The sequence below is a fragment of the Anolis carolinensis genome, chromosome 3 (assembly GCF_035594765.1).
Source record: "Anolis carolinensis isolate JA03-04 chromosome 3, rAnoCar3.1.pri, whole genome shotgun sequence".
NCBI lineage: Eukaryota > Metazoa > Chordata > Lepidosauria > Squamata > Dactyloidae > Anolis > Anolis carolinensis.
Window position 1 is genome coordinate 31,365,131 of NC_085843.1, and position 17,352 is coordinate 31,382,482.

At 43.6% G+C, this 17,352-nt stretch overlaps 1 protein-coding gene across 1 annotated transcript in view; it reads left to right on the forward strand.

The window, feature by feature from the left end:
- The window catches only part of pdx1 (pancreatic and duodenal homeobox 1), a 29,029-nt gene extending 15,955 nt beyond the window's left edge, over nucleotides 1-13,074 (forward strand). The window contains exon 2 of the mRNA XM_003225521.4: nucleotides 12,124-13,074. Coding sequence (XP_003225569.2) covers nucleotides 12,124-12,566 — 443 coding nt within the window. The 3' untranslated portion in view covers nucleotides 12,567-13,074. The remainder of the gene's footprint in view (nucleotides 1-12,123) is intronic.
- The last annotated feature ends 4,278 nt before the right edge of the window (nucleotides 13,075-17,352 follow it).

The following is a 17,352-nucleotide window of genomic DNA, read 5'->3' on the forward strand; positions in this document are numbered from 1 at the left end:
TTCCTTCTGGGTAGATATATATAGAAACGCACTGTCTGAAAATGACTTTTCTGGAAGCAAAGAAAGTAAAGGGCGAAACCGGCTCAGTCTCTTCGATTTGTTGTGTGTCTTCAAGTCGTTTCAAAGCTATGGCGACTTCTCCTGGAGTTTTCTTGGCAAGAGTTTACTCGGAGGGGCTGAGAGCATGTGGCTTTCCAAGGCGACCCAGTCCTACGCTCCGACCACGGCCCCACAAACAAACCACAGAGCTGGCAGGCGCCTCAAGGGAAACCTAGTCCATCTTCCGCCATGCAAGAAAACGCAAGGAAAGTTCTCCCAACGGGTTTCCATCCAATCTCTGCTGGAAGGCCTTCTAAGAAGGCGAATCCGCTGTCCAAGCTTTCCGAAGAAAGCTATTCTACTTTCGAACTGCACTTTACAGTCAAGACTTTCGTCCTAAAGTTTTCTTGCAATTTTGGATGCTTTGGTTGGTGAATTCGAATGATGGAAAGGAAAGTCGAATTCTTTCTTTGGCTGATACTTAGACTAAAAAGCCAAAAGGAATGGAGTATTTTTTTTTCTGTCTCTCCTCTTTCGGCACAAAGGGTAACACCAACTCTCCGAGAAACGAATCTCGTTTCAGCCGAGATCCTGTTGGTAGGTGAGCTCCAACTAGAGTGGATCTGTTGAAGCAACGTGCTTGTGTTTTGACTCACTAGGCAAGAAGTCTATTCGAGGTGGGGCTCGCCTAAGGGGTCGAAGCCCAAACCCCATCCTCTCGCACAGTTTGTAGCTGGAGGTGGATTATAGTTTCTCTTTCGTGGGCGCTTTGGGCGCCCTCATCCTACAGGTATTTTCTGCACACAAATATAATTCACTTTCGTTGGAGATTGCACCCAGCCCCTTCAAACCAATCTACCTGTCGCTTAATACAGATATGGCAACAGGACTCAAAGCCATGGTAGTCTAGATCTTGGAGCACCTTTGGGAGTGAGAGAAAGAAGTTGGTAGCATATACTTTCTTCGACTTAGGTAGACTTCTTTCTCTCCGCTGGTCGCCAAGGTGCTACAAACCCTTCTGCGTGCAGGTATGGCGACAGAAGACTACAGGGACATTTTCTGGTTCTACTTTCTTCTGAAGAGGTGGTTTCCAGAGTTTGCAAACCAGTAAATACCAGTACGCCGGGCTCGCGCCTAGGTCTACTCTAAAGCGAGTTGGCTCTCAGGAAAGTGGGTGTAAGGTTGTCGCTTTCAGGCACTTCTATCAAGACTTTCCTTCCTAAAGGTTACTAAAGGAGACAGGAAGGGGACAAAGAAACAAAGCGTAAGAAACTTAGAATCCTCGCCTCGCCTCATGTTGAGATCGAGAAGAGCAACTCCGCATCCGCGCTGTGGGTCTTACTCCGTTTCAGTTCATTTCATTGGGATTTGTGGAGAATTGTGCATGCTTGTAAAACTCCTTTAAGAGAGAAAAGCGGAATAATAGTAATAGCAAGAAGGAGGAGGAGGATTGTGCCCAAAATACTAGTTTCTGGCAGACAGACAGACAAACGTGAACTGGAAAGGGGGAATATGCAAGTCTCCTTTCTGCTGATCTAGACCCCCTTATCTGAAGGGTGTGCGCACAACACTGAAGAAAATGCCAATTTTAGGTCTAATAAAATCGAAACTAAATGTATAAGAATGGCTAGTAAACTGAAATTCTGTACAGTTTCTTCTGCTGATTCCGATGAAATTAATGTTAACATTTTGGATGCGAAATCCAGTCAAACAAGTTGATTCAAAGTGGGCATCAAAATGTGTCCAAAGTCTGCATGGAAATTGTTGCAGTTGTAATATTGGCCAAAATTTGTTTCAACACATTTTGATGCCCACTTTGGTTCAACTTGCTTGACCAGCTTTTGCATCCTTAATATTAAAATTAATATAATCAGAATCAGCAGAAGAAACTGTACAGGATTTCAATTACTAGCCCTTCTTATACATTTAGTTTTAATTTTATTAGACCCCCAAAATGGCATTGTCTTAAATGTTGTGCGCACACGCTGACTGACTACCCTTCAGATAAGGGGTCAGCAACTATGTCATTTAGAGACCTCAATTTTTGGGAAACTGGTGCTATAGATACAATTTGAAGAAAATTGGAGAACATGATGCTGGGAACCTTTTTTTAAATTTTGGACCACTTGGTATGGAATGACCCTCCTAAAATAATTCCCTATTATAGAGTTTTCTTGGCAAGAATTTTTAGAAGCCTTTACCTTCCTTGTCTGAGAGAGTCCCTTCTGTGTTTCAGTCTATAATAATAATAATAATAATTATTATTATTTCCAACTAAACGCATTTAAAGAGAGTCGGAGTGGTATACAGACGGTGGCGCATCTAAACTGTGGGCTAAATGCAGCTTGACACCACATTAGCTGCTAGGGAGGATTTTCTGGGACTAGGGCTTGAATCTCTATTCCCCATCTGCCTTGCCATTTGGCATGTCACACTCTCTCAGCCTCAGGGAAAGCGAAAGGCAAGCCTCCTCTGAACAAACCTGGAAAAGAACATTCCATAGTTTGCCAGGAGTCGGAAACCATTTGGGAGCATATTACAATACACGAGCACCAGTCAAAATTTATGAAGAGTACAAACTACATAAAGAGAACGTGATTAAAAAATAGTAGCATATAAATAAGACCAAGGATTCTTGCTCACCTTCCTGTGCGCCATACCCTCATAAATACCCGAAGTTGAATATTAGCAGAGCTTTTTCTATGTGGGTATGTCGTCCTTCTCGGAGAACTAATATCTAGTAGAAATATATTGACAGCTTAGCCTCCAGGACCCGCTCGCTTTCTCTTTTCTACAAGCAAACACCTTTTATTTAAACAGGCATTTGGAAATTAATGGACCGTGTAAAAGAGCTTTGGTAGGGATTCATTTTTATCTTTATGATGCCTTTGAAATGATTTTATATTGGTTTTACATGATAGGTAGTTCCATTGTTTTTAAACTTTTGCACCATCGGGTTTTGGGCTGTACATTCTTTAGGAGAGGAGGAGGATTTGGGACTTTGATTCGCAATGCATTTTCCTCTAGCCCTCAAATGTCTAGCAGTGGAGAGAGTTCAGAGGTAGAGTTCTTCTATTTCCTGTGTTGGCACTTCCTTGATTCCTCCGTATATTTCTTTCTTTCTCTGTATAAACTGCCCTTTAAAATGTTCAGCTGAAGTTTTAAATGACTGCAATGCTAGAAGAAGAAAAATAATTTTGAAACAGAATTGTCTCATTTTGCTCTGTTTACTTTGGTCTTGTTTGACCTGTAAGCCGCCCTTTATTGGGTGGAAAATATTATATATATTAGACAAACAAATATTATGTCTGGGTTGCTGTGAGTTTTCTGGGTTGTATGTCCATGTTCCAGAAGCATTCTCTCCTGACGTTTTGCCCACATCTATGACAGGCATCCTCAGAGGTTGTGAAGTCTGTTATAAACTAGGCAAGTGAGATTTATATATTTGTGGAACGTCCAGGGTGGGAGAAAAAACGCTTGTCTGTTGGAGGCAAGTGTGAATGCTGCAATTGGCCACCTTGATTAGCATTGAATAACCTTGCAGCTTCAAAGCCTGGCTGCTTCCTGCCTGGGGGGGGATACTTGGTCTTCTGAGAGTTGTCTGTCTGTCAGGTATGGCAGGCATCCTCAGAGGTTGTAAGATCTGTTGGAAATTAGGCAAGTGAGGTTTATATATCTGTGGCATGTTCAGGAATCAGCAGAACACCTGATGAACCAGCATATTATTTGAGAACACAGAAATGCTGGAAAAACCTCCATGTCAGAATACACAGAGAAGCCATTGAAATCCACAAGCATGTGGACAATTTCAGCAGAAGGGAGGAAACCATGAAAATGAACACGATGTGGCTACCAGTATTTTAAAAACTCTAAAATCAGGACAGTAAATAAAGAGGAACACTAAAAAAAAAACCAGGAGAATTCCTGGAAGGAAACAATCAGGGCCAGCTAACACCTCCCAACAAAGGACTCCCCCAGGCAGGAAGCAGCCAGACTTTGAAGCTGTAAGGATATTCAATACTAATCAAGGTGGCCAATTGCAACATTCACACTTCCCTCAAGCAGTCCAGAGTTCTTTCTCCCCCCCTAGACATTCCAAAGATATATAAACCCCACTTGCCCAATTTCCAATAGACCTCGCAACCTCTGAAGTTGCCTGCCATGTATGCAGCCAGGCTTGCAATAGGATGACATTTCATGCTTGGAGGCATTTAATTGCAGTTTGGCCTACATCCATATCTAGACAGTATTTTCACAATTGACAAGATGCTTCCTCTGAAATGCCAAGAACAGGTGAATGGAAAGGTAATATTACACATGATTATTTCCATTCAAATTCTAAGTTGCAAAATTGGCATTTGCAGAGCAGGGCAAGATTGATATTGATAGTTATCATGTTCAATTCTGATCACAGTTAACATTGGCAAGATTGAGAGTTTGATTGGAGATAAACATGGAAGCAAAAATGCAAATAGTAAAGACCAGCCAATAACAAATTCTGAAAACAAAACTGAACACTTATTAAGGATGGATGATGGGCAATCCTTGAGTGCATTTATTAAAGAACAAAAGTTTTTTTTTCACCTGTGTGTGTTATTGGATATGCATGTCATGATAGGAATAGGAAATAAGAGTACTGTATATACTCGAGTATAAGCCGACTCAAATATAAGCCGAGGCACCTAATTTTACCGCTTAAAAACTGGGAAAACCTATTGACTCAAGTATAAGATGAGGGTGGGAAATCCAGCAGCTACTGGTAAATTTCAAAAATAAAAATAAAAATAGATACCAATACAATTACATTGAGGTATCAGCAAGTTAAATGTTTTTGAATATTTACATAAAACTGTGATTTAAGATAATAGTAAGGCTTCAATAGGATAAGACTGTCCAAGTCAGATTATACTCGGAGTATAAGCAGACCCAAATATAAGCCGGCCAGGACCCTCACTCGAGTATAAGCTAAGAAGAGCTTTTTAATCCTAAAAAGGGCTGAAAAACTAGGCTTGTACTCGAGTATATAGGGTTTTTCGTCCCTATGCATACCTCAATACCTCATACGAAGTTTAATGAGATTTGTTTCCAGATAAATATACATTGGGTTGTAATTTATTTCATTTTTCAAATTATTCTGTCTTTCTCCTTGTCCAGGACCCAAGTGCAGTTCTAAATATCCTTTATTTTCCATTTTAAGAATGACATTTAAAAACATAAATTAAAGTTCTCTGGGCAATATGCAACCTATTTTTTTTAAAAATTAAACCATAATTACAGATCTCTGATGCTAGCAAAACAGTAGATTGTTATCCATCACATATTTATTTGAATATTTATTGAATTAGTCCATAGGCCTTTTTGATCAACTAGTAAGGGATTCCACAGTAAGACAAAATTTTGAACACTAAAATGTTCCTATTATCTGGGGAAAGTTGTCTACAGCATGCTAGTGCCTGCCAAGTTAACCTAAAAGGAAGAGCTATTCCTAGGAGAAAGGACACTGTAGGACTAGGGAGACTAAAATTAGGATACCTGACAAAGGGAAACTGAGGTTTGAGAAGAAGAGTTGTTAGATTAAGTTTTTCATAACTTGTCTTTATAGCTTGAAGTTTGGCTGTTGATAAGCATCAGACTTTTGGACTTAGGTCTAATGGGGTGAGGTAACAATAGTCAGTTGTGAATACATATTAACTCACCTGCCAATTATTTGATTTGAGGCTTCTAAGAATAACTAGATATTGCACACACACAAAATAAATACAAGTGCTGCATGTGTGCACATGTGAGAAAAGTGTGTGTGTGGGGGGGATGTCCCAGATATGAATGAAGTATTCAGGGAATACCTGAAAGGTTCACAAAGCACGCATTTATTCATCATGCATGTAGATTATGTCAAAGTTACTGTTGGTCTCTGACTGTAGGCATGCTCTAGTAAAAACTCCATTCCCTATCATGGACTCAAATTTTGAGGTTCAGTTACTAAATATTTTTGATTATTATATTTATTTTTGAAGGGTCAGTTACATATGGAATTTACTGCTGGAAACTTTGTTGTAGCTCAGGCCCCATGTACACTGCCATATAATGCAGTTCGAAACTATTAGGAATATATTCATAACCTGATAGGATTATGAAACCAATATGGTTAGATATTGGTGCAGAGTAGCAAAAAACACAGAAAACTAGGGGCTTATGTGAGCAGAGGTGAGAAAAAGCAAAAATAGCCAGCCTCCCTTTCCCTTTAAAGAGTCATGCGCATAAAATAAGCATCAGATACATCAAAAGTAAAATAGCAAAAATATGTTTACTCACAATCTTGTATGATGATGGTCATACAGGTAAAAATATCTTAGTTCCAAAAGAATACAGTTCAGGATACTACATATCTCTTAACAAAGAAGTAACATCAGCATGGCATGGCAGGATCAAGAAACAGGAAGAGGCAAAATAGCAGAGAGAGCCAAAGAGAGAGAACAAAAGAAAGTCTCCCTTTTTATGCCCTAAATTCTGAAGGCATATGTCACTTTCTGTAAGTCTCCAGGAAGTATACTCCCATTTCCCACCTTTCCCATTTCCCTAAAATGGTGCCATCAACTCTGGAATGCAGCTTTGGCTTCAGGTTACTAAGCAAAAAGCAAAACTAACTGCATAAACCATCCCACATTGAAAATACATGCATGATTGATAAATAACTCAACAGAAACTGTATTGTATGGTCAGTTTAGATTCATATAATACAGTTCAATTCAGTTAAACTGCATTATATGAGTCTACATAATAATAATAATAATAATAATAATAATAATAATAATAATAATAATAATACATTGACCATAATGTTTGTGTATATTTATAATTATGTTATGCATGGAGTATTTGCCATATATATGTTGTGCTCCACCCTGAGTCCCCTTCAACACGAGAAGGGTGGAATATAAATGTTTTAAATAAATAATAAATAATATAATGCAGTTTCAAACTGTATTATATGGCAGTGAAGATGGGCCCTGAGCTAGCACATGAAGAACATGAAAGAGATTTGGAAGGCTACCAGAAACAATAGTGTATGGACTCTTGGGAAGCAATTGCAAGAGAATATAGCACAGCCACAGGCATAATAGAGCAATCCTTTCTGCCAGAGGTATAGCATTGTTCCCATAACTTGCTTCTGGAAACAAGAATATAACACTGTGAACATGTTTAGACTCTCTTGTATACACATGATCAGACCAAAAACTCAGTTTTAGGAGAAGAAATAGAATGCCTTGGAGGATGGTGGATTCTCCATCCTCAGAGGCTGGATGTGTCAGGGTGGGTTTTAAAAACATCAGCTCCGCAGCACTCTGATTTATTGGTGATCCTTTGACTCTCACCAATTCATCCTCAGTCAGACTGCTTGCTTGTCCGGAGAAGCAGTACCGACAAACGACATCTCAGTCGCAAATCAGCGGTTCTAAGGCTTTATTCCAAATATATACAAAAGTATTTACAAGATACAAAGTCCACCACTCTTTGCAGACATGCTTTCTCCTTGCCGTTCAGCTCACACACATACTACTGATAACAGCACATTTCTTAGCAGAATGTCACAACTTATTGGCTGCAGCAGGCTATCACTCAAACTGGCCTGCTGTTAACAGTTGAGTTGCTGGAACGCATGTCCAGTATACACAGTTGCAAACAGTAAAACCACTTGATTCATCATTCCATCCTTACACCCAAAATAAACCAACAGGTTGGTCATCTTTCAATGGTGCTTTAGTTGTGTATTACTGCATGTCCTAGAAGACCTTTGTGATAGCTCTAAGATTCTGTTATTCTACACAGGAAAGACTCAGAGCATCTGACTGCCTAAGGGAGAAAAACAAATGATGCCTTCTATAACCAACCCAGCTCAAGGTACAAAATACCCAAAGCCAGCCAAGCTAATGTGGCTTAGGGAAGCACAAGTGTAGATCCCCTTGACTATCAATAAAAATACAGAGGAAGAAGCTGAGAGAGTAATAGTTTGCTGCCTTTCAATGACATCTAAAATATGCTGCTCAGGTAAAATGTAAAACCAACCTTGGTTCCAATGATCAACTCAAACTTACCTGGTAGCCGTACATCAATACTTTCCATTCCTACTTCATATACCGGTATTTCTTGCAAAGAATAAAGTAGTTAACACTGATATATTCATAACACACACATGCCATGCCAGGTGGGCTGTTTTTGGAAAGATACATAGATAAGAATGTTTGTGTGTGTGTGCTTATATCTCTACATGGCCTCTCTATACATGGAAATGCAGTATAATGGTATGACATATCCATTTGATTAGTTTATTTCAGCCATGAACCTTAGCAAAAGCTAGTGATAAAAAATAGGTTGTTGAAGGCTTTCATGGCTGGAATCACTGGGTTGCTGTGAGTGTTCCGGGCTGTATGGCCATGTTCCGGAAGCATTCTCTCCTGACTTTTTGCCCACATCTATGGCAGGCAGCCTCAGAGGTTGTAAGGTCTCTTGGAAACTAGGCAAGTGGGGTTTATATATCTGTGGAATGTCCAGAGTGGGAGAAAGGACTCCTGTCTGTTGTCGAAGGCTTTCATGGCTGGGATCACAGGGTTGTTGTATGTTTTCCGGGCCGTATGGCCATGTTCCAGAAGTATACTCTCCTGACGTTTCGCCCACATCTATGGCAGGCATCCTCAGAGGTATACCTCACAACCTCTGAGGATGCCTGCCATAGATGTAATGCAGATCAACAGCCACAACCTTTTAAGAGGGCAGGAAGAAAGGTTATTGACGTCATTCACAGATACGAGGCATCAGTGAAAGAAAACCACAATTGCAGTAATGCTGCAAATCCAGAGACTGTGCTTTTTTAATTAAAAAGCATTTTAGAAGTGTATTAGGGAATATGCTCCCTAAATTAATTTATATCCCACTTGTTTCAATATGGGATTTAAGGACTAAAATAAATACAGTAGAATTCTCTGGATAACACAATGCAGAAAAAGACTTCTGTCTCCTCTTTGTCCACTAGCCACAACAGGGTCCCAACTCCAAAAAACTGAATTGCATTGTTTGAAATCAAGGATGATTGGAGTAAGGAGGAATTGAAAGCACTCTGTAACTGTCATGCTAGACACAGATGACAAGCTGCCTCTACATTTGCATCAGCACCAGCCTTGTACATGGTGGGTTTGGGAAGAAGGGTTCCTACTGATAAGTATTGGGCAAAAGGAGGGTACAGGGCAGAGGATATCGACCATGATGTGAAATTGCCTGAGGGTCTTTTAACCAATTGAGCCTGAAAATGATTGAATAAAGACCCCAAAGGGTGGCACAACACTCTGAAACTATAAAGGCACATGTATTCAGGGTTCCTCCATTTTGGTGGCACCACTGGAGCTCCAACAAAGCAAAGACTAATTATGTCTACTTTGCTAGCCCTGTCTCTAAAGCTGCACCCTTTAAGAGAATGGCGTGACAGAGCAAGTTTTGTTGGGTTTCATCCCTGAACTGCACAAGTCTCTTGTGTCATCAAGAGCTTTGTTTTTGTACAGAATGTGAGCTAGTTTTGGTCTTCAAAGCCAATGCTTGGAGTTAGAATTCTTCAAATCCCAATGAAATGGAAGAATAGATCCTGCCAGCCTGTCATTTGCCCACCCCTGTTTGATACCAATGAAGTTTAATAGAGCAAAAGGCTGGGCTGTTATGGCTACTGCAAGTTTAAAGTCACTGTGGCCAAATTCATTGAAGAGGCAAGTATTCCTATTGGCTGTTAGAAATTGTGGGAACTGAAGTCCAAAACACATGGAGGGTTTGCCAATGCATGTGTGAGAGCAGTGGTTCTCATCCTGTGGGTCCCCAGGTGTTTTGGCCTACAATTCCCAGAAATCCCAGCCAGTTCACCAGCTGTTAGGATTTCTGGGAGTTGAAGGCCAAAACATCTGGGGACTCACAGAACCACTGTGTTAGAGTGTTCTTTTCTAACACACACAGATAGAGGCTGGATGGCCATCTTCTGAGATTGCTTTGATTCCTTGTTCCTGCATGAAGTTGGATTGGATATCCCTTTAGGTATTTTCCAACTATATGATTCTGTGATTCCAGCTGCAACAAAAAGCTTGGAATGCTATAGAAGTTTTCACCTGATGTCGAAGGAAACATGATGTGAGCACTTTATGAGCTTCCCTGGAAAGACCCTTCCATACCCATGCCTGAGCTAAATCATCTGACTATCTATTCCTTGATGAGGATGTGGTTGATTATTTCCAACATGAGCCACCTCAGTGGGGCATACACCTGATCAGACAGAAGGTCCATGGTGGTGACTGTTGGGTTTTTCATCCCTGGACTGCACAAGTCTCTTATGTCATCAAGTTTCCAGACCTCAATGAGTAGCTAAACTAGATATAGGATTATATTATGCATGTTTTTCCCAGAAAGGGCTCTGTCTTTACTCTTTCTCCTTGCCACTGTCTCCTCCCCATTTGAAGATGTAGCAATGGAATCTCTTTGAAGGAATTTGCTTTTTATTGCCCTGAGCTAGCCATGTGGCCATCCTCCATCTTCTCTTCTGCCATTTCGTCTTTCTAGTAAGGACACATTTTGCATCTCTCTAGGCAAAATACAGCTGCATATACTTTTTGACTTTTTACCCTTTTTTCCTTTCTTAGAAGATAAGACTTAGTAAGCTAGTTAGCTCCAAGACCTTTTCTATTTAGAATGCATTTCTTTTACTTCCATAAATATTTCTGAACCTAAAGTTCTGACTATGTGCTCGTAAACTATCCTAAGGAATAGAAGCTTGTCCTGGACCAGCCCACACCAGAGTTTCCTGTCATCGCCACCCCCAGCTTCCTCAAAGTCAAGCCAGTCACTTCAAGGATACTTATCCATCCATCTTGCCCTTGGTCGGTCCTTCTTCCTTTTTCCTTCCGTTTTCCCCAGCATCATGATCTTTTCCGAGCTTTCCTGTCTTCTCATTATGTGGCCAAAGTACTTCATCTTTGCCTTTAATATCCTTCCCTCCAGTGAGCAGTCAGGCTTTATGTCCTGGAGTATGGGCTGGTTGGATCTTCTTGCGGTTCAAGGCACCACAGTTCAAAAGCGTCTATCTTCCTGAGCTTGGCCTCCCTTATGGTCTAGCTCTGGCATCCATAGGTTACTACGGGGAATACCATGGCTTTAACTATGCGGACCTTCGTTGCCAGTGTTATGTCTCTACTCTGGTACCCTGCCATATTTATGGTGGAATCACCCCAACTGTGAGTTATTTTGAGTCTAACAGCTGAGACCCCAACAGTGACCCCAATGCAGGCTGGGAAAGCAACGGGGTGTCAATCCCATACAGAGGCGGTTCAACTGCCAGGCCAACTAGACACTTGCCTGTGGCGCCATGTTCTTGAAGGGTGCAGTTGAGGTGCTCCCGGGTGCGTGCGCATGCATGCGCATATGCATGTTGAGGTGCATGCGGGAGTGCCTCAATTGCACCCTTCAAGAACATGGCGCCACCTTCTGGCCTGGGCCTTCCAGGCGGTGTGCATGCTCTCCATGCACTTTAATTGGCGGAAGGAAGTGGCGATTGAAGCGGCGGGCCCACGCCGGCATGGGCCTGCCCTGCGTGCTTGCGTGCACGCTCTCCATCCGCTTCAACCGGTACTTCCACCAATTGAAGCAGGTAGAGAGTGCGCACGCTGGCATGCAGGGCGGGCCACACCCTGCGTGCCGGCGTGCACCCACCCTGCGTGCCGGTGTGCCGGAAGGAAGCGCTGGTTGAAGCGGTGGCGTGCACGCTCTCCAGGAGTCTGCTGCAGCCTCACCTGCAGCTGCCAACGCCGCCTCCTCCTCCTCCTGAACTGAAGACTGTAGGAAGGAAGGCAAGTGGGGGTTTTTATTTGTAGAGTATGTGTGAATGTTGCAGTGCTTTTTTTTTTTTTTTGAGCTATTGGTTTGGAGGGGGTGCCAAAATTCGGGGGCGGGGGGAAATTCTGTTTGCCTACTCTTTAAAATCACCTAGGGATGGCTCTGATCCCATAGGCAAGCCCAGGTGACCTGCCTGTCTAACGCTCTCTTTCCTCCCTCCATCCGCAGGGGGCGCCTTCCTGGTGGAGCCAGAGGAAAACAAGCGGACGCGGACAGCGTACACGCGGGCGCAGCTGCTGGAGCTGGAGAAGGAGTTCCTCTTCAACAAGTACATCTCCCGGCCGCGCCGTGTGGAGCTAGCCCTCCTGCTGAACTTGACCGAGCGCCACATCAAGATTTGGTTCCAGAACCGTAGGATGAAGTGGAAGAAGGAGGAGGACAAGAAGCGGGGCGGGGGGCTGCGCGGGGCTGCAGGGGGCCCAGCGGCCCCCGAGCAGGACTGCGCCGTCTCCTCCGGGGACCCCCTCCTACCCCACAAGGAGGAGGAGGAGGAGAAGGAGAAGGAGAAGGAAGGCCCGGCCAAGGGGGAGGAGGGGGCCTCTCTGGAAAGGGGCTCCCTCTCCCTCTCCCTCTCCCCCAGGGCCCAGCAGCACCCACAGGAAACACGGTGAAAGCAGAGCCAATGGGATGCCGGTGCGACACTGGGAGTATCCGTGGCAGGGACGGGGATTCAAGGAGACTTTGATGAAGGACACACTTCTCAAGGGAAGAGAAGGGGTGGGAGCAACAAAGGGACTTGATTCCTCCCAGTTCCAGTACTTCTTGTACCTTGTTTTACACTCCCACTGTGAAAAAAGAGACACTTTTGGTCAGAAGCGGGTTTATTTCGAATGTGTTGGATAGAAACTGAGGCCGGATCGACACTGCCCTATATCTCAGGATCTGATCTCAGATTCTCTGCTTTGAACTGGGTTATATGAGCCTCCACTGTCATGTAATCTGGGATAAGAAGATAATCTGGGATCAGATCCTGGGATATAGGGCAGTGTAGAAGAGGCCTGGAAGTACTGAAGTGACCTCTGGGTAACAAATGTCCAGCCGCTGCCAGAACCGGGAGAGGGGTGAGGAAGGATCCAGGAATGTAAACCAGACCAAAAATATATATGACAACATCTGTGATCATGATGCTCTTCTTCGACTTGCGTGGGGTATCACAGGCTGGAATATTTTGATTGACAAGAAGAAAAACATTTTTACCGAGTGGGTAGCTGAAAGTTTTCCGGCCATGTATGGCCATGTTCCAGAAGCATTCTCTCCTGACATTTCGACCACATCTATGGCAGACATTGTGAGGTATTTTGGAAACTAGGCAAGGGAGGTTTATATATCTGTGGAAGGTCCAGGGAAATCTGTGGAAAGAACTCTTGTCTGTTGGAGGCCAGTGTGAATGTTGCAATTAATCACACACTGATTAGCATTGAAAAGCCTTGCAGCTTCAAGGTCTAGCTGATGCCTGCCTGGGGAATTTGTTGGGATGTGTTAACTGGCCCTCATTGTTTCATGTCTGGAATTCTCCTGTTTTCAGAGTGGTGTTCTTCATTGATTGTCTTGATTTTAGAGTGTATTTAAATACCGGAAGCCTAATTTTGTTCATTTTCATGGCTTCCTCCTTTCTGTTGAAATTGTCCACATACTTGTGGATTTCAGTGACTTCTCTGTGTCATCTGACATGGTGGTTGTTTGAGTGGTCCAGCATTTCAGTGTTTTCAAATAATATACTGTGTCCAGGTTGGTTCATCAAGTGCTCTGCTATGCCTGACTTCTCTGGTTGAGTTAGTCATGTGGACAATTTCAACAGAAAGGAGGAAACCATGAAAATGAACAAAATCTGGCTATCAGTATTTTAAAAACCCCCTCTAAAATCAGGACAGTAAATGAAGAAGATCACCCAGAAAATAAATTAATCAATCAGGGCCGGCTAACACCTCCCAACAAAGGATTCCCCCATGCAGTAAGCAGCAGGCTTTGACGCTAAAAGCCTGGTGACTGTAATCTTGGTAGTACATTACTACCTGATAGGAAGCAGCCAGGCATTGAAGCTGAAAGGCCATTCAATGCTAATCAAGGTGGTCAGTTGCAACATTCACACTTTCCTTAATCAGACAAGAGTTCTTTCTCCCACCCTGGACATTCCACATATATATAAACCCCACTTGACTAGTTTCCAACATACCTCACAACCTCTGAGAATGCTTACCATAGATGCAGGTCAAATGCAGAATGGCCCGAGGTAATTTAACGTGGTAGGCAAACATTCCCCCCCCCCCCCCCGTGCTGCGGGAGGCATGGCCAGACCTGCCCCGCTTCCCACGTTGTGCGGCCATGCCTCCTGGCGGGGCAAGGGCGCATGGGCTGTGGCGGGGAATGTCCAGCCAGCCTGGCTGGGCTTTCGCTGTAGCCTGGAAGGACTTCTCGCTGCGGCCTGGCTGGGCCAGGCCGGCTGGGCCAGGCCCTGCGGCACGGGCCTCCCACACCCTGGCTCTGCCTCGCGCACCATGTGCCCTGGCCCTGCGTCTCACGCTGCATGCCCTGGCCCCGCCTCCTGGCCTCGCCTCCCGTGAAGCGCAGGAGGCGGGGCCAGGGCACGCTGCGTGGGAGGCAGGGCCCCTGGGACCATGGCGCCCAACGCAAAGGCGTAATCGGCTTCTGTGTTGGACTGGGCCTGGCCAAATGTCAGGAAAGAATGCTTCTGGAACATGGCCAAACAGCCTGGAAAGCTCACAGCAACCCTGTCTGTGATAATGATGCCCTTCTTTGACTTTTGTGGGCTATCATAGGTTGGAATATCTTGATTGACAAGAATAAAAACATTCTACCCAATTTAGTTGGAGGCTGCTTGGGAAATCTTTACAGTTGAGGAGCAGCAGCCTCAGGCCAGGTTCGCTTCTGGATAGACCCCCTCCAGAGTGACTTTCTCAGAACTGCAGTTCACCTTGGGGGCTCCAAGAGGCCCTCAGCGTGGCTTTCCCAGAGGGCCCTTTGTGTTGCTATTGGATTGCAGCTCCAGTCCTCCCAGACAGCATAGCTATTCTTTTACTTACTTACTTAGGCGATCCCTTGTAGTTCGAGGATGATGGTCCTCCATTTCTGTTATCTTGGGGATGGATCCATAGATGGCTGAAGAGACCTATTCTTGATCTGCATGTTCTACTGCAGTGAGGACATCGGTTTCCAGGTGGAAGGCAGTCTCCGTCAGGGTTGGCTTGACGGGCCTCCCTCTTGGCACGTTTCTCCCTTAAGCCCTCCATTCGTGCCTCTTTGAACTCCACAGCACTGCTGGTCACAGCTGACTTCCAATTAGAGTGCTCAAGGGCCAGGGCATAGCTATTATGGTGAGGCTGATGAGAGATGCAGTCCTGGGGCATCTGGGTGGCCCCAATTCCCATTGTAGACATATGATAAGACAAATCCTCGGTAGGCAAAGAGGGGCAAAGCGCCTGGCTTAGTCCAGATCAAATGATGTTCTTATCTCCCCTCATATTACCCAATGCTTATCTTTCTTTGAGATGGGGACAAGAAAGGGCTTTCAAAGCGTGTCAAGGCTTTCAGACTGTGATATTCATACATTAAGTCTACTACCACAAAAGCTTCTTTTGGAAAATGGCATTCATAATCATTTGGAGATCATAACTTTTGGGGAAAGCATTATATTTCAGAGAAGATTCAAAAACCAGTTTGAGTACAATCTTTTCAACTGGTACACAATCAGATGTAATTATGCAAGGCAATTTGGCTTCAGTTGTTAGACTGATAAGTGTTGTCTCTGATCTGTTAGAAAACAGAGATTTTGCCAGTGCACAAAATAGCAGTACTCCAGAAGTGTTTTTCAGTTGCCCAAAAATATATCTACTCTCCCATAAAACAACTTGTTTTATATCATGCACTCAGGAGACAAAAATGAAGTAGACTTTTAAAAAAATAACATGTTTGGTTTACTCACAACTTCATGTGTTCGGCATACATAGGTTCATAACTTATCAGTCCAGTTACAGATGTTTGAGATAGTCTCTGTGTTCAGGTGGCACAGGGCATTTTTCTTACAATCAACAGCAGGCAAGTGTTTGTCTGAGCAGTCCCAAAATCTAAGGGAGTCTGAGCAGTCTCAGGGCCTAATCATGTGATCTGCAGCCCCTTCCACAACTTCTCAAGAAACACAGAGCAAGGAAAGAAAGCTGCATACCAGAACATACACACAATTAGTAAGCAACAGGATTATATACAAACAAATCACTAGATGAGGCTTGAAGAAAGTTGTAATTTCCAACAGCTTCTAAGAAGCAGGCAACTGGAGAAGCCAGGAGCAGCTTTTTGGACCAGGATCCTTGGAGGAGAGGTGCATAGGTAAAGGTAAAGGTTTCCCCTGACATTAAGTCTAGTCGTGTCCCATTCTGGGGGTTGATGCTCATTTCTAAACTGAAGAGCCTGTGTTGTTCATTGACACCTCCAAGGTCATGTGGCCGGTATGACTGCATGGAGTGTGGTTACCTGAGCTATTGATTTACTCACATCTGCATGTTTCTGAACTGCTAGGTTGGCAGAAGCTGGGGCTGACAGCGGGAGCTCACCCCATTCCCCGGATTCAAACTGCTGAATTTTCGTTCAGCAGCTCAGCGGTTTAACCCAATGCACAACCTGGGGCTCCAGGAGAGATGCATGGAACACCAAAAATGCCAGACAACAAATTAAGAAAAAGCAACAATAGAATTTGGGTGTTTTTAACCAGTTTAAAGGGAAAATATTTTTTGGAGCGGGGGGGGGGGGGCAATATCAGTCTAGTTCACTTTAAATCCTTAAGGTGAACTAGAGTAATTAATTCAGGGCACGTTTTTCTGTATTTACAAGCCATTTTTTCCAGAAGCATCTGAAGAAGTGAGCCCTTCCCCCTGGAAAATATTTGCTGACAATAAATCTTAAAAGAGCTCACATGTCACCTTCCTTTCTACTGAAAAGATGTATTGCTCCTCCTGGTGGCCTGGGGGTGGCGGCAACTGATTTATAGAGACCAGATGGGCCCCCCAAAAAACCATGGGGCAGGGGAGAACATGTAATCCCAGGATTCTGCATTACCACCCCTTTCTGAAATGAGCAAGACCTTTGACAACCCATCAAAGCACTTCCCTCTCTGCCTGTTCCCACACATTCATTCTCACAGAGATACTAGAACAAACCCATTCTAACACAAAATATGACACACGGGGGAACATTACCAATTTGCCATGTCAATATGGTTGTAAACATTATCACAGAAAAGAGGAAGCAATGATGGAATCAGACAGCACCTGTAAGACTGATTTATCCTAGCATGATATTGTGTAGCTGTCAGTTCACTTCTTCAGATGCACTGATGGAAATGGAAGTTCAGCCATAGATCTATAGGAACATATTACCAGTATGTGT